The sequence below is a fragment of the Ammodytes marinus genome, assembly GCF_949987685.1.
Source record: "Ammodytes marinus genome assembly, chromosome: 14".
In the NCBI taxonomy this organism is placed as follows: domain Eukaryota; kingdom Metazoa; phylum Chordata; class Actinopteri; order Uranoscopiformes; family Ammodytidae; genus Ammodytes; species Ammodytes marinus.
The window spans coordinates 24,869,485-24,887,607 of NC_137218.1; the positions used below are offsets into that span (position 1 = coordinate 24,869,485).

Consider the following 18,123-nt stretch of genomic DNA (forward strand, 5'->3'; position numbering starts at 1 on the left):
TGTCAGGAGTTGCCATACTCAATATTAGAGAGTGAGTGACATTTGTTAGAGTAATATTGGACATTCCTATGCATGAAATACACTTTGAATTTGTGTTTCGTGTTCAATTGACCAAAGCTGAAGAATTATAGCAAAACCCTTCCTTTTGTTCAATACCCCCATTTTTTTCAAGCCCGAATACACAGTTTGCAAAGGTTAATTGTGATATGTTTGGATGAGATTGATCGATAAAGTTGTTTGGAGATATACACTTTATCTATCAAGAATAAGTCACATTATCACAATCATTTCATAAAAGGTAAAAAAAATATTTAATTCCAACTTCAAGGGCGACCATGTATATGATGATCTCATCTGTTGCCAATAGCTCAACTGCGATGTCAGTTTCCAATGTCTATGTTGACTTGTCTCATATGAATGAATCAAATATTAACACTAAATGATTCAGAACAAAGTTTCATTAATATTGTGTTTATTGAAGAGAAGTGCTTCATGCAGTAATCACACAGTAGAACAACACAACTATATACAAATCATAAGTGTTCATCCTCAGATCATAACAACTGGTGTATTAAGTAGTTAAAATTGTATCCTTTGCCCTATTTTGTATCATTTATTAATAAAAACCTTTTTTTGGGATAGCAATTTTCACATCTGGTTTTATACAATGATCATTAGTTATATATATTATATATTCATAGTGTCATACACTTATTTAGGCCGCTTCTATAGTTTGTAGGCCCATCTATACGCGATGGGCACCCATTAAATTCCCACACACTGCACAATCTCACTTTGATGCGCTTTTGGCCAACACAAACATTCTCAGAGGTAAAGCGTCCTCCACCCATTCTCCGTCTGACTGTAACATCCTCTGCCAGAGATTTGCTTCGTCCGTCGTTGAATCCATCCAGAGCACGTCCAACCCGTAACTCTTACCTGCACAGAAAAGGCAAATTATCCATATGAAGGCAAAAAACATTGGAAGTCATGTTAGAATGAATAAATGTTTGTTGCCGCTTACATTCCCACTTTCAGAGCCTAGACTGTGATTTAACACCTGAATTTTTTTGATCGCCCACACAGTTAGACACAGGTAGCAGATCGTGGGGATATAGTCACTGATTTTGTCAAAAAAAATTGACAACAAGAGTTCTACAGAATTGCTCACTCCACCTTTAATGCCAGGTTGAAATTAGTCCAAACTTAATATATAAAGCATAGAGACATGTTGAAACTCTGAAGTGGCATGTTGAGTAAAAGTTAGTTGAATGTCACCTGTCCCCAGCCCGAGCCTCAGTCCTCCGATGTAGTGGTTGTTGAGTCGGTCGTGGTCCCACACAGTGATCTCCACACAGGCCTCTCTCAGGTCGTCTGGTCTGAAGCCATCGTACACCATGGTGTGGTTAAACATGGGGTTGGCTGTCCTCTTCACCACCCGGGTCTTCTGACGGCTTTTCCGGCTCGTGTCGGGGAGTACGGTGCTGCAGCAAAACCAAAGGAAGGAGATCAATTGCAAGTATTGATGTTGGACAGACCTGACTGAAACATTGGATTTGAAACTACATTTAAAAAATAAGACATTTACAAATAATGAATCGTGTAAATAAATATAACCTGTGTTGTAATTGTGAACTAATTCAATCCTTTTTTTCCATTATGGATGTTATTTCACTATTGTTTTTTTTAAAGGACTGGTTTATTGGATATCATTTAGATTTTGTTACAGCTTTTTTCATTTCTAAAATGTATTTTTTCCAACCAGTTTTTATCTCACAATGAACATTTATTTTTTTATTTCAATGTCTCTTGTTTTTCCCACAAAGTCTTGGCTGTCCTAAATCCTAAGCTGTGAGCAGACAGCCAATCAAACATAGCCAGCTGTGCTATGTTTGATTGAATTCACAGGAAATGAAAACTGCTGGAATTAAATAAAACCTTTGATAAACTCTCACTGTGAAAACGAGCAAAATAAAATGGCATTTATCCACTGTATGTATGTATGTATGTATGTATGTATGTATGTATGTATCTATCTATCTATCTATCTATCTATCTATCTATCTATCTATCTATCTATCTATCTATCTATCTATCTATCTATCTATCTATCTATCTATCTATCTATCTATCTATCTATAGATGTATTGGATTATCTCACTTCAAAATGACAGTAAACATTTTCTCTGTATTTTTTATGATGAATTATTTCATATACATTACAGTTTGCAGGACCATCCTACCATTTCACAAAAGGGTCCATGATAACTCCTCTGATTTGAGGGAGATTCTTGCAGTCTTTGACCCAAATCTGCACCTCGCCAGTCTCCATCCTGGACGATCTCTTACCTGTGGATGCAATTAGACCCAGATCAAGTCAAACATCAAAGTGACAGAAAGGAGTTGATAAAAAAAACCTAAGGACTCATTGGCTCACTGTGGGACGTCTGTGGTAGGAATCTCAGGGCCAGCCTCATGTGTCCTCGGCTGTCTATCAGGCGGCAGGGAGGCGGTGGTAACAGCACTGAGACCTGAACAATGGAGCAGGTAATGACATGTCTAAAAAATTCAGCTCTACGATATATAGGCTTTCTTTTTGAGCACACTTTAAAAATTAACAGAATGATAACAAACGAACACAGTGCAGGGAGACGCAAAAAAAACACAGTGGGCTTATTTGAAGCCTCCAACTAAATAATTTACTATTTCATAACGTTATAGAAAACAAACAAAAATAAAATAAAATAACGAGAGAATAAAATGAATACTTAACTCATAAAATAAAGGAAAACAAACATATACAAATAAACGACTGAAATGAAAAGAAAGAAGAGAAATGATACAGGCTGTGTATACAAATTAATCCGTTACCCTGGCTTTCAACGCGTATTCATTTATCTGTGTGTTGCCGAAGTCCCACTCTGACAAATCCAGGTCCACCTCTCCCAGGAAACTGTTCCGGCCAAAGGTGTCATTGTGCCACACCGACACGTTCAAATTCTGAACTTTCAGCGACTCCATTTTGATTTTAAACTATGAAAGGAGAAGAAGGCGACAACAATGTTTGTAAAATATGGAATGCAAATATGAGGGACGGTAAAAGAATACATATGGAATTCTTACCCTGAGGATTTCATTGTAGGTGGGGTTTAAGGTCTTCTTGATCACAATGGTTTTTCTCTTTCCCAACTTATTTTCATCAGGAACAAGGTAACATTTCACATACCTGTAAATAGACAGTAGAGTTGCATTCCAATTCCAAACTAAAACAAATACAGTGAAACAAAGAGGCGACTGTTTGACAAACGTGACATGTTTCAGCCTCTTTTCTGATTTGCTTATCGCCTTTCTCCAACCTTTGTATCCCAATTAACCCTGAATACTCTAATATCTGTTCTACCTTTACCGTTTTGATCATACAGGTAATGACAAGCACTTAACGGATCTGAGCGGGTCTTCTTGGCATCGGCGATGGCCAGGTCCCTGCAGTGCACCACGAAGATGTGAAACTCTCCAAGCTTCTGGATGTAATTCACAGCAAACTGGATACTGCCCTGGACCTCAAGGTCTCCTGGGTAGATGCTGGTAATGCTGCCGCTGACCTGAAACAAAACACCATCTCTGCTGTTTAACCTCCATTCTCTTTCTTTTTTTGGTTATGGTCTTTCGTTGGATTTACAAAAAGCCTGTATGGGAAGTTATCTAATAAAAACTAAGTAGCCACTTGATATACTTAAAAATCATCAATGGGAATAAAAACAGGCTAATTAGGTTAAACTGTGTTTCTCTTTTATAAACCATTTATATTTATTTTTCACGTGGACATACAGACGACATGGAGGCCATTCCCGAGGAGAGACTCATGTTGGACGTGGAGCTGCCCGTGTTTCTTCTCCAGCCCAAGTTGGTCTCTGAAAAGCTGTCACTGTCTGTCTGATAACATCAGAGGAAAGCAGAAAGGCATCAATGATAGTTGAAAACATACATTTGTAATAAAGAAAATGTATTATGTATCAACCATGTGAAAAGTGTGAGAGAAAGTTGGTAAATGTATTAATTCAATAATTGAACACTGGATATCAGTTCAAGGGACGTCTGTTATGTGATTTACCTCGTCCTGCTGGAGAGCAGGCACTGACACACTGCTGATCATCTGAGTTGAGTTGGAGGGAGTCAAGGCTGATGGTGAAAGTGAAGAAGCTGGAAGAAAGATATGACTTTAAAGCTCTTATAATGACTATATAAAGAAGTTCTTCATTTCAAAAGTATGCGGATTGCATGTTAAAAACATTGCAGAGACTGGAGATGTCCCTATAAATGTGTACATAAAGGGAGGACAACATGTACACCATCTTTCCCACTCGTGCGCACGCACGCGCACGCGCACACACACACACACACACACACACACACACTTAATTTGTTTTCTAGAGTTATTTTGGGTCCTCTCTGCTGAAATAGAATACAAGAATTGGACCATGAGACAATATTATTTACATACCACTCCTAAACAAAATATAGATTTATAGATTTAGAATTATATCATGTGACAATAAATAATGATGACGAAGTAATGAAGAAAGCTTTCTGGCTGTCAGCCATATTAAGAGTATCTGAAGAAAACAGGGCTCTGTTACTTTTTTCTGAGGAAAGGTTCTCCAGACTTTTGGACGAGGACATGCTCCTTGAAGATAAACGTTTCAGAGCTGACATGACAGGACCAGACGTCTCATCATGACCTGCCACAAATAAAACAAATTCAGCTCTGGAAAATAGATTCGACAGAGTTGCGACATCATTTCTGAATTACCAAGCAACCATCGGAAGTGATGAAGTGGAAGTAATTGAAGGGTTAAACTACGCAAACACAATAATTATTTTTTGGTTTTGTTGTAATTCTCCTAAATCAGCTAAAATCATCTGAACATTCCATTTTCAATTATGGATCAAAAAGTAAAGTTAATGATATCAAATTGTACAAACATATTTTTATTTACAGAAGAATTTGGAGTTCCAATTATTCAAGGGAATCATCTAGAAGTAAACTAACACAAATCAAACTCGCTGTAATTTCAACGTCTTTACCCAATGTGATATGTCATTTATTATCTTGAAGAATTAAAGGAGAGAGAATTCAAAAGCTCACTGCCTGAACTTGCCCGAGACAGAGACCAGGCCTTGGTTGTTATGTCTTGGTTGATGATTCTGGGAGTATTCCCTTCAGTGGGATTGTCATTCTGGTTTCCCACAACATCTCTGAGGGCATTTTGTGGTCTGTGTACCGCATCACTCTCTCCAGCTTCCTCTTGGTTAAAAGGGGGGACATGGGACTTCTCCTGAGGCCCGAGGTAATGCTGATAATCCTGAGGGACGAAAGATCTGGCAAGGCGTGTAAAGGGCCCCGACTTCTTCTCTGAGGCTTTCTTATATCGCGTTGAAGAGGAGGAGCTTGTACTACTTTGTTGTGTATTCAAATTATCAAAAGAACTTCCTCTGCTGTCTGGATGTAAGGGGAGAGGACCAGAGGGGGTGTCTGGGCTAGGTTGAGTTGCAGACTGTAGTGCTTCATGAGAGGGACTCTTCCTCTGTCTTGGCACTGGTGTTGGTGTGACTTGAGGCTCTTCGACTACCGTAGTTTGAGGGTCGATGTCTATCCGGAAGGTCCTCAAGGGAGAGCCTTCCATTCTGGAGCTTGTAGGACTGGAGGATTCTCTAGGTAGGGCCCTTGGATGACAGGTTTTAGATGGACTCCTTCTGACTTCGTCATCCTGGTCTTTTGTTCCTGGAGTTTTTTCAGGACTTAGGGGCCTTTGTTGGGCCTGTGTATCAGACTTGCTATCCAAGGATGGTTGCAGATCAGGGAAAACCAATTTCTTACTGCGTATTGAACCGATTGAGGCATCCCTGACTGTAGCACTGACTACCCTGGGTCCTGTATATTCCTTCTCCCAGAAATGCTTAAGCTCACTGATCTTGACTGGCCTGTCCTCTTCAGGACAGGAACTAAACTGCCTGGGTAAGGGAACTGGAATATCATGGTCTTTCTTTGGGATGTTGAGGGCTACAGCAGAAGGTCCAGGACTGATGACAGTTTCCCGTGGCTCAGAAAGATGTGGCTTTGTTTCTGAATCTGTGAGACAGTCATCAGAAGACTCTTCAGAGAAGATGAGGACTGGATTTGCTCTGTACGTGCCATCTTCTTTAGATAAATCCAATAAAAGGTTAGAGTCAACTTGTGGTGACAAATACCTTTCTTGGTACATGCCAGCAGTATCCGAGAGATTATTGTTCATGCTCTCAACATCGGAGTTGGTCTGAGGGCTATATGAACCTTCTATTCCTGTCTTCGCCATATTTTTGTGCCTTGCATCTTCTCTGGTAAATATTACTTTGGAACCACTGTTTTCTCTTTCACAAGAAGCATTTAGATTGGTAAGTCCCTCTGGAAGCTGAACATCTGTGTCTGCATTTACTGAGGTCACTGTTTCATTGAACGGGGTCTTCTGCAGTGTTGTAAGCTGTAATGTTCTGACCTCTGCCATCTCAGGGAGTGTGGCTTCCTGTTTGACACTTGCAGGTCTGTCCACTAAAATATTAACATCACCATGGGAGACATTCTGGGTGTTTCCTGATTCTTTTTGCTTAGCTATCTTTACCTCTTCTTTCTGTGGACTCTGTACTTGACTAGTCTTATTTTTATCTCTTCTAAATAATCCGAGCAGTCTTTGTTTAGGCTTTGGTAGATTGGCATGGGAAGGACCCTTTGAGCTGCCTATACTTGATGGCTTGGTATCTGAGGTGGCCTCAACAGAAATATCAGTGCTGTGCCCAGGTAGCTTTTGGTGATGAACGTTGTGTTCTTCTGTTGGCGATTGTGTGGCCTCAGCCGGAGACTGATGATCCTCTTCAGGCTCTGTCTCCTGGTGAACAGACCCACCTGACCCCTCCTCAGCACAAATAACTCCAGACACTCCAGGGTCTGGGAACTCTGGTGGACTGTCATTATCGACATCTGCAATGACATCAAACACCTATTGGATTACTTGTGTACATTGTATCTTCTAATCACTGCACAGCTATGAACAGAATTACCTGTGTGGGAATTTTCTAAGTGTATCACTGTGACAAAAGTGGGCCACTATGTTTTGTAACGACATTACAGCCTTTTAAAGACCACTGTGGCTGGATTTACAAGTGGCCCCTCTGGTGCCCCCCAGTGGTCGTCTCAAAAAGACACAATGGAAAACGGCAATGCGCATACTCTATTAGCATATCTTACCATAGGAAAGAATCATTTCTAATATGTTATAAATTTCCTTTTTGCACTTTATATACACAATGTAAATCAATCTGCAAGAAGCTGCATTGTAATGCTGAAATAAGATATTCACATTTTGACAGTGATCAAATAAATCAATGAAAAGGCCCAACACATTGAGACAATACTTATACAATAATAAAGATTGCAGCCAAATGTTGACATCAATGAAACTCAGAATTTTGTGAAAAATTACCCAAAGCAAGGAGCAGTAAAACCCAATGATATCATAACCACCAGTCTCTAGAAGCAGTAGTACACACACTGTACATGCACATATTCCCCTGCATGCAAAACATGAACAAGTAGGACGAATGTGAATTTTCTAAATGTTTGTATTTTGATTGGTCATGTAGATAATTAAGTAATCAGTTGTTAGGTAGACTTAATTATTTGGTTGTTTAGTTGACCAATTGGTTTTTAAATCAAACTCTTACCACTAGGGGCCTGGTGTTGGCCAGCTTCTTGCTCTTCAAGGTATTCCTCAAGTCTGCATTTGAGTTCACCACCTTCCTCAGAATCCACTTGATTCTCATTGAGTGAAGGACTATGTGTGCCAACAGCGTTACTGCCAGCATTCTCAAAGTCTTTATTATTTTCTGCCTCAGACAGAGTAGTGAACTCGCCGTCCAACATACTGTGTTCCCCCATCTCATTCCCACCCTGCCACTCCTCAATGCTCTGCCCGGTTGTGAAGCTGAACCTCACTTGCTTTCTGTCTATCCCGCTCTCAGTGGGAGAATCCAGGGTAACTGTAGTCTGCAGGTCCTGTCGAGAGACAAGGGACTCTGTGGAGCTACAAGTGGACAACTGCTTAAGGATGCCACGCAGAGCAGCAGAATTAGTCTGTCTACCTCCTGGCCCATCTACCTCAACTAAACAGTCCTGAGCACTAGAGCTGACTGCTGTTTCATCAGGCACTGGCATGGGAACAGATTCATTCTGGGTGACCAGGCGATCATATGGGTCTTGTGTTAGGCTATGAGCATAAGAAATGCAGCTGTCAGACGATGGTAAAGGCTCTGAAAGAAAAAACAAAACAAATGAATACAATTTTAGCCAAAAAAAAAGAATAACCCATCTGTTTTTTGGAGTCAAGAAAATATAAATACGGTGTCCTTCAGCAACAGTTAACCACCAAACACAGAAACATGTCCTTATCACACCGTCTCATTTCAAAAACGTTTTACTTCTCTCCTTTCCCACCAATCATCACACACCTCATATTTATCTAATGACCCTTTAAAGTGACCAGAACCCTAGATTGGGAACCGCTGCAAAACAAGAAACTATTAAGGGTTCCACCTGGACTAGCTACTTGAGTTAAATGCAGTATTAATATAAAAAGTAAATGTAATAATGAATGTTTTACTTTTATAATTTAGGAATATGTTGCTTCAAATAACTCTAAACATAATCCATAACTTGTAATGGAGTATGTTTGCATTGTCGTACTCTTATATAAAGGATTTTATAACTAATAACTTACTCCCGTTGTGTCTTGAAATTAACTATCAAGCTTCGTTGCCACCCTTTTTAGGAAAAGTGTACCTTGCAAATAAGTAACACTATCTGTTATAACTTGCACCAGATTTTTAAGATCTAAATAATTCCGAGCTTGTCCTGTAAAAAGTACAGTGATTAATGTAAATACACTGGTACAGCTTTCAGATTGGTGTTAGGTAACCGACTGGTCAAGTAGGCCTTGTCTAAACTGTCACTATTTGTGTGGGTTGTTTCCTTCTTATTATACCTAAAACTTCCACGAAAACATTGCATTCATAGCTCCTGGGAAATATTTCCACCAGCTACAAGTCATGCAGAAGAGATTATGGCTTTGGAATGTATTCCTGTGTAATCCTCTGACTAGTCTGGCAGCCTTGTGTGTGTGGACTTCCCTTCACTTTGACAACCTGGGAAAAGCTGTGGTCCCAGCTGACTAGAAAAACACTTAGAAACATGAATTAATTATTAATTAACTATGAGACTGCCACTGTCATATACACTTAGTAATCGACTGCAGTTCTTGAGCTATGAAATATTTTTAAACCATTTCTTTTGTGGTCTTGTCACTTTTCCTGTACAAAAACTGGAAAACTGGATGGAACAGAATCAGATGATAACATTGTTAGAAATGCCATGCAACCACCGCTCATGCCAACATGCTGTTCACAGAAAAGGTTGAAACAGCTGAAGTGTAAAGCGTAAAAACCCACACACCTGGATGTCGAATTACCAAAAACCAGACTTACATTGCTTTGTAATGTTTGTAACCGTTTTCGCGATGTGTCCATCAAGCAGTCCACTCAATTTAAAAACATGACAGATAATTCATCATCAGAACACAAGTGATAAAGGGATTAACATACACTCACAATGCCTATTTAAACAAGCACATACAGCTAGTTAAATAAAAACTCACCCTCATTCGGTGACTGTATTTGATCCACTGCTTCATCCTTCTCTTCAAAGGTGTGACTTTCATGGACCTCACTGTTGAATGGATTTTTTCTTTTCTTCAACAAAATAACATTAACACATATTGTATTACACCTGCAACACACTGACACATTCATTCACAACCAACATTTGAAAAATGATTGGGTTTCTCCAGACAGGATCCTACCTTTGTGGGTGACGTTACCACCAGTTTAGGTATATCATGTAGGGTGTCCACTGGATCTTGGTTTTGGTTCCTTCTAGAATAAACAGACCACAAGATTACTAAATGCATTGACAATTTCAGAAGATAGCATACTTAAAATTCCCTGGGACTTTCAACAACAATTCATTAAATCTTGATTTGATAACGTCATGCACATTTAAGTGCATCACATTGCCTTCTATGCAACAGACACATCTTGTTCAATGGTAGGTTATGGTTAGTGAGAATTTCACTGCCTAGATAAGCCTGTTCCCTGTGTGAGTGGCTGTGCAAACCTCTTGTATAATTTGTTTCCGGACCAATAATAACAGTTAAAGATAGTTGCTTTTGAGGACAGTCAGGTAAGCCCTCACAGCTTAAGGTTGATGTGCACAATGTGTATGATATCTATCAGTGTGATCCCTCCTCAGAAACAGTGGAGAAAAACATGAACATGTGAGACCTGACCTCGTAAGACGATTACTGAGAACTACAGGACCAGCTAAATGTCCATTTACGGGGTCACAACTCCATTCACTCGTAATCACAGCTAAATAATCTGCTCTACTAATGCAGCATGTGATGGCGATCACTACACACATGCACCATACTGTATGTTTGTTTATCCTATTAGTTAGTTATTGTTTCATAAATGTGTTCAGGGTTTAAAATGTAAATGACAGAGATTATTCAAAACTGGAGGAGGCAAGAATGTTCTTAAGACCATAAACTGCAGGCCAATAGGGTTATATTTCTACCTTATATACAGTGGAGGAAATAAGTATTTGATCCCTCACCGATTTTGTAAGTTTGCCCATTTACAAAGAAATGAGCGGTCTATCATTTTCAAGCTAGGTTTATTAACAGTGATAGACAGAATATCAGAAAGAAAATCCAGAAAATCACATTAAAAAAAATATATAAATTATTTTGCATTTCATTGAGTGAAATAAGTATTTGATCCCCTACCAACCATTAATAATTCTGGCTCCCACAGATTAGTCCTCATGCTTTAAAAAAGTATACCTAATCTCAACTAGTTTCCTGTAGTAAACACACCTGTCTCAAGTTGTTACCTGTATAAAAGACACCTGCCCACAGAGTCAATTAATCAAACTCCAACCTCTCCATCATGGGCAAGACCAAAGAGCTGTCTAAGGACATCAGGGACAAGATTGTAGACCTGCTCAAGGCCGGAACAGACTACAAGACTATTGGCGAGAAGCTGGGTGAGAAGGAGACAACTGTTGGTGCGATTAAATGAGACAAAATGACCATCAATCTCCCTCGGTTTGGGGCTCCATGCAAGATCTCACCTTGTGGGGTATCAATGATCATGACAAAGGTGAGGGATCAGCCCAGATCTACACGGGAGGAGCTTGTTTATGATCCCAAGGCAGCTGGGACCACAGTCACCAAGAAAACCATTGGTAACACACTATGCCGTAATGGATTGAAATCCTGTAGTGCCCGAAAGGTCCCCCTGCTCAAGAAGGGACATGTACAGAACCGTCTGAAGTTTGCCAATGAACAACACCTGAACGACTCAGAGAATGCTTGGGAGAAGGTGATGTGGTCAGATTAGAACAAAATCCAGTTCTTTGGTATCATAGTGACTCGCCATGCTTGAAGGAAGAGGAATTCTGACTATGACCCCAAGAGCACCATCCCCAAAGTCAAGCAGGGAGGTTGAAGCATTATGCTTTGGGGGTGTTTCTCTGCTAAGGGGACAGGTGGACTTCACTGCATCAAAGGAAATATGGATGGGGCCATGTACCATGAAATACTAGGTGACAACCTCTTTCTCTCAGCCAGGTCTGTAAAAATGGGTCATGGATGGGTCTTCCAGCACGTCAATGACTTTAAAAATACAGCAAAGACAACAAGGGAGTGGCTCAAGAAGAAGCACATTAAGGTCATGGAGTGGCCTAGCCAGTCTCCGGACCTTAATCCAATAGATCTGTGGAGGGAACTGAAGCTCTAGTGACAGCCTCGAAACCTTAAAGATTAGGAGAGGATCTGCAAAGAGGAGTGGTCCCAATATCCTCCTGAGCTGTGCAAACCTGGTCATCAACTACAAGACACGTCTGACAGCTGTACTTGCCAACAAGGGTTTCTCCACCAAGCACTAAGCAATGTTTTGATAGGGGATCAAATACTTATTTCACTCAATGAAATGCAAAATAATTTATATATTTTCTTATGTGATTTTCTGGATTTTCTTTTTGATATTCTGTCTATCACTGTTAAAATAAACCTAGCATTACAATTATAGACGGTTCATTTCTTTGTAAGTGGGCAAACTTACAAAATCAGTGAGCGATCAAATACTTATTCCCTCCACTGTATATCATCATTTACATGGAAACAATTCCCTTTTCAATTTCCAATTTTTCAGAAACATTTGATTGTGTGTTGCTGCTATTTGTTCCAGGAGTCAGGGGCACTGAAGTCAAGCTGTCTTTCCAAGCTCATAGATCAACCAGTTAGGTGATCCTTAATAGCAAAAGACCCAACAAAGTCTGACTTCAAAATTCTAACACTTAAAAATACTACAACTCCTAACAAATCAATAAATACATGAGTGAATTTCAGTCTTCTTCCTGGTTTGGTTGTGTATACTCACGTTTCATTGCCTAGCTGCATGTAAGGCTCCTGAAGGATTCCACAGAGAACAGCAGGGACGAACACTTCTTTGTTTTCACTGCGGACAAAGCTGGACTTCTCTGGCACTATCTGGGACAGCTCCACTGCAGCACACAACACACAGCTCCTCTTAAAGAACGCTAACCAGTCACTGTAACACACGCCGTTTATATTTCTGACAAAATAACCTAACTATTACCATACAGATTCATGTCTACATCTATCATGATGTAATGATCTCCATCCTGACCAGAAGATGTTTACAACATGGAAGTTTAATTTAAACTAGAAAGGCAAGAGAGCTTATTTTTAATCTATCAATCAATCTATCCATTTGTAAATGCAGGAGTTAACACCCCACAACATTTCTTGAGAAACCTTATGTACCGATTTATCGGTCGCTTGAATGACTCAAAGAATTCAATCATAATGCTGCTGTCTAAACCAAGATACAGTGCAGTACGCTACCAGTCATATCTTTGGAGGCATTGGTACAGGTGCCTTTTATAATTGGTCGGAATGTTTTTATTCTTATTTATGTGTGTGTTGTCTATTTTTTTGTGTTGTATGTTTTTTTAAATGGACCTTGAGTCTAATAATAAACGTTGATGATGATGATATCCATCCATCCACACATGGTAGCTACAGGGCTTCAACCTAGTCTTGCTGTTTAGAATAGCCTTGGCTGATCTTGAGGATTATCACCGCCTCTTAAAACATAATGAATTAAAAAAGAGAGATTTAATGGATTATATGTCACTACATTAAGAAGTACCAACTGTAAGTAGCTTCTCAAACTGGGTGCTGCAGTTGGCATTGTGCCCTGGCTTAGCTGATTTATATGAGTTGAGTACACCTCCTGTCAGTAGCAACTGGGTGAAGCCAAGTGTTAAGAGTCCTGTAAGGGCTCAACAAGACCACTGCTACTCTACCAACTGTGTGGTTATAATAATCATGTCACACCTACCTTTCATTCATACCTGAATATCAAAATGGGTCTGCTTCTAGTGCATACTGACAAAGACTTTGAGAAACTGTCTCTAGTTTTGCTTCCTTAAATTATATAGAATAAATGCAGGGCGTAGCAGACTCACATATAGTCATCGGTTTGTGTGTGTGTTTGATGGAGGCTCTGATGATGTCGGAGCCATGGATACGGTCTTGATGGCGAAGCTGTTTGGTCTCGTAGAACCATTCTCCGGTCATGTACTTTAGCCGGTCCCTGTTTATCACAGTCTGCTGCAGGTTCCTAAGAGCAGACATAGTAGTGGGACAAGATTATTCATTTCTAAATTAAAATTACTTTTTGTTTTTTGGAAAACCTCTTCTTCCAAGAAACCCAGTGTAAAAGCCACTGCTGGGCTGCAAGCAACATTTTCAGCTGGAACTTTTAGGTAGCAGTTAAATGTTAGCCTGGCGAGACCATGGCTGTTTGGTCCATGTAGTTTGTCAATCTAGCCTCCAGTCAGACCAGGCCCTCCCCACTTTCCGTCCGTTAGTGGAAGGCAGCCCCTGATTGGTTCTTGTAGAAGTTGACATCAACATGGATCAACAGAAAAGCTTGTGAGATACTGCTGGTCTCATGAGTCTAGACTGATGATTTCACAAACCAATCAGAAGCTGCCCTCCACTTAAACGGATCAACATTAGGTACGAACGCAAGTCCTGATTGGCCCGGTACATTTTTTGACTTGGCTTCTCTCCATGGACATTGGAGAAAGGCCACACTGATCTGCGGGAGAGCAACACATGTGAAGCTATCTCAGGATCAGGCTGGTCTCACCAGGCTAAATAAATGTACTCTCTAGTCCTGGAAGATTCACAACAGACTTTTTGGACCCTTTATGCTTTGATACGCGATCTCATTCGTGACAATCCCAATCTTTAAAACCCAGGGATCAGTGAATGCCTCCACCCAGGAGGGACAAAAAGGTCCTCACCTGACCCGCTGCTCCTCTGCCTTCTTCAGCTCAGCATCTCTCCTCAACACAGCCAGGACTTTCTCCTGCTCCTCCTCGGTCAGGAAACTCAGATCAATCATGGTGACTGCTGCTGCTGCTGCTGTGCCTCTCAGCTGTCCAACGCTCTGAGCTGGTGTCTAGTGGCCAGACATGATGATCACCGTTTCATACAGTTCTTCTTGGAGCTGCCAAAGGTGTTGTCACGTTCTTCCAAGTCAAGTCAGTGTCAGTGTCTCTGCTGGTTTTTGGAAATGTTTTCCTTCAGTCATGTTGTTTGAATCTGAAAGAGAAGCACATTTATTTTTAGACCAAATGATGTATTGAGAAAATGTTGTATAAAATGTAATTAAAACTGCCCATAACTCACAACTCCGTCAACATTACTGGATGAAATCTCAACACTGACAGACTAAGTGGTTATATGAAGATATTACATTATACTAATTGTGCATTTATAGATGGAAAGGGTGGTTAAGGAAGAGGGTGTACTACGGCGATAAATAGTTCAAAACTTAAAATGAACTTAAAAATTAAAATCATGTGCTGCTCAACACAGAGGGAACTGTGTTGCTAGGGAGTAAAACACTGAATGTGAGATTGAATCAAATAGAATCAGACTATGAAAAATAATCTGATTTTACTTCGCATGCATGAGTAATTCTGAGTAATTACAACAACACAGCATGTCTGCACATCGATATGAGGTAAGCGTTCGATGATTGTGCATGGATTTTATTCCTTTTGCTGTACGTCCAGGTTTTTTCTTAGCAGTAGAATCAATTACTTAAACATTTCTTGGTCGCCTCTTGGGATTTTTCTGAGCTCCTGCGCCAGTGGCAAGGGGAGACACCAGTTTGTAAACGCTGCCATACTGAGAAATACAATGAGAGTATTGTGGAGCTGATGGGCTTAATCAACTTTGAGTCAACTCTTTTGTCGATGGCTTAGGTGTAACGGACATTCATTTATATGAAAGAGTTACACACTGTAGCTTTAAATAGATTCACCTCAGGAAACCTGACAGTAAAACTCAATATTGGCCAATAAAAACATGTTTAGACACACACCACGTTAGAGTCCATATTAACAGTTTATGATGGTTTGATATTCAAGGCGCCTCCACAGCATGATAAAACAAGCTCATTTGTCTTGACATGTAAATGCTGACACACTGCTGACTATCATCACTGAAACACTCCTTTCTTTGTCATTCCTTCCTCCCACTCCGTACCACTGTCTACCACACACAACCACACGTATACAATACCACTATGTATGTGTGTGTGTGACAAATATGGCCAAGTTATGATTCACACGTCTATCTGATGAAAGCAGATAAAAAAAAGAATCTAAGTTTTGCTGAGAAATGCCTGCATGTTTGAACGAGTCCATGTACTCACACTTAAAAAAGTGATGAGGGAATTTGTTTGAAATGCCCCACAAAAATGCTTCATTTAGTTAAAATTAACATTTTTTTCCCCCTAAATGTCCTCATCAAATACAAAAGGTAATGTCATCTATCTGAGAAAGAGAACAAAAAATTATGATTGGGTCTTTGGTTGATAAATGGTCTTATTGGTTCACATTGTTTATTCATTGTCCAAGTAAGGTAAGTAGCAATCGCGTCTTATTCTCCAGTACAAGGCTGCTTAAGTGAGCCGTAAGAAGGCTGGAAAAAAATGTTTTCCTGGGTGAGATTATGCGGGTTTAAGTTGGTACTTTATTTCTTTACAAACAGGAATGCTGCGTGTCCTGCTTCTCTCAAGCAACCATAGAAGACTTGTTTCCTTGTTATGGTTGTTTTTGTCTAGTTCCCCATCACTGCCAGACTTCCTTGTGAAACGATTTACCAAGCGTAATTATTATTTTTGTCTGTGTTTCTTTTTTGTTGTGGCAAATATACCTACTGTAGAAGCACTATTGTGTTGACCTGTGAGTGACTATTGACCTGACCTGGCATCTGTAGGACCAGGTTTAAAAGATTCAAACTGAGTGGTGACACAAATCTTTGCTTGCTGTCATTTGCTCTGACTGAAAACAAAATCAAGATAGGGCAAAGAACAACAGACCCAAATATGAAAACCACAAGATGTTTGCAAAGCTCAGCCACGGAAGCACTGTGATCTTATGCAGAAAGACGTTTTAATTGGGATTTTAAATTGTGAAACGCCATGTAAGGAATTGTTAAAAAAAATAACACAGCTGTGTCTTCAGTAAATTCAAACAATTCTCGTGGTGTTTTGTTTATCCTCTGCCCAGTGAAGCTGAATAAAGCTGGCTGCTGAGCTGGCTTAAACTGGATTTAAATGGATACCATGGATTGGAATTTCACAATAACTTTTTAAGCATCAACATACATTGTTCTGGAGGAAATAGAAAGTCATAAAAAACTGATGTCTTTAAAAAGGCTTCCCCATCTCTATAAGGTGGAGTGTCTTTATAAATGTACAGACGTGTGTGTATATGGAGTTCTAACATGAATCTGGCACACATCGTTTATATAACAACTTTATAGTAAATGATCTCAAAAACAGGAATGTATGAATGAAGCTCTTCAGTGAAGTATTAACAGAAAAGACAGTCAGTATAAAGTGGGAAGGCAGTCAGCTCACCTCTGGCTGTGTGGCTCCTTGCTGGGTGAAAATTAAAATGCACTAAAAAAAAACCCACAACCTGGTCCCAGAGCTGCTGCCAGTGGGAGGAGCTGCACACTCACAACAGGAGGAGGAGGTAGGGTTTCACTGTAGAGTGTTCTCAAGTCAGCTCTACTATCAGGACAGGAAATAACAAATTGGTTATTAGGGGTGACCCCAAATAGGCCACTATTCAATGAATCGATCGAACGCACCAGATTCGACTGCCAATCTCACAGTCGAATAGTCGCAAAAAGTGGTGATGAAACAAGGATGATGCTATGGTGCTGAATGTCTGATTTAAGATGTTATTGCTTATTCTATTGTCTGGTTCGGAACAAAATGGAAACCAATGTCAAAAATAAGAATATGAATCAATGTACAGATAAAAAAAAACATGATTGGACTGTTGGTCGACTATAGGCAAGATTCAGTCGATCAGATTTGATTATGGAAATTTTTAGTGCGGGACACCCCTACTGATTATACCTACCTACCAAAAATAACACGTAGAAAACAGACTTACACATTTACATCTGTGAGCTTCCAAGTTGAGAGACATCCAACCAACAGCTGCTTACTTTAGATGCCAATATGAAATGGGACAAGGAATTCCTGGAGAAATGCAGTCAGTTTACACTTTTCTAAACGGCTGTAAATCTCACATTTTAAAAGCTACAGACACAATTTTCACAGTATTCCACCATAAGGCTGTCCCGGTTATACTAGTACCTTCATTTTGTCCTTGGACTCAATAGTTTGTGACAAAGAAGCAGGAGAGTGAGAGGGAAATCAACTCTCTGAGAGGTTTTCAGAGTGGAGGAAGGGAGTGGAGGGCGTGTTTAAATACCAGCTCCTCCCCTATCCACTCGCCCAGGTGTGCAATCACCGTAGCAACCAAGGTGTGTGTGGGTCCACGTG

The 18,123-nt window shown here is 40.0% G+C and overlaps 1 protein-coding gene across 5 annotated transcripts; it reads right to left on the reverse strand.

The window, feature by feature from the left end:
• Window positions 1–466: 466 nt before the first annotated feature.
• Window positions 467–17,799, reverse strand: sytl2a (synaptotagmin-like 2a). 5 transcript variants are annotated; one of them, XM_080041293.1, is made up of 18 exons: window positions 17,729–17,799; window positions 17,182–17,337; window positions 14,549–14,849; window positions 13,703–13,857; window positions 12,589–12,712; window positions 9,945–10,014; window positions 9,741–9,834; window positions 5,147–7,012; window positions 4,638–4,739; window positions 4,112–4,200; window positions 3,829–3,933; window positions 3,442–3,602; window positions 3,124–3,226; window positions 2,872–3,033; window positions 2,438–2,531; window positions 2,244–2,349; window positions 1,279–1,484; window positions 467–939 (listed from the first exon to the last, which is right to left on the reverse strand). In XM_080041293.1, the coding sequence occupies exons 3-18, from the start codon at window positions 14,647–14,649 to the stop codon at window positions 791–793; spliced, it is 3,687 nt and encodes a 1,228-aa protein (XP_079897419.1). In that variant the 5' UTR covers window positions 14,650–14,849; window positions 17,182–17,337; window positions 17,729–17,799; the 3' UTR covers window positions 467–790. The 5 variants fall into 5 exon arrangements, with proteins under 5 accessions (XP_079897419.1, XP_079897418.1, XP_079897421.1 ...); XM_080041292.1 differs by having other exon boundaries at window positions 9,945–10,017; XM_080041295.1 differs by lacking the exons at window positions 5,147–7,012; window positions 17,729–17,799 and having other exon boundaries at window positions 9,945–10,017; window positions 17,182–17,317.
• Window positions 17,800–18,123: the final 324 nt, after the last annotated feature.

Coding starts and splice junctions, on each gene's coding strand:
- sytl2a (XM_080041292.1), bottom strand. CDS start 14,649: ATGATTGATCTGAGTTTCCTGACCGAGGAGGAGCAGGAGAAAGTCCTG. Junction 4,201..4,637: donor GAACCTTTCCTCAGAAAAAA/GTAACAGAGCCC, acceptor TCTTTCTTCCAG/CTTCTTCACTTTCACCATCA. Junction 2,350..2,437: donor CCTACCACAGACGTCCCACA/GTGAGCCAATGA, acceptor TTGCATCCACAG/GTAAGAGATCGTCCAGGATG.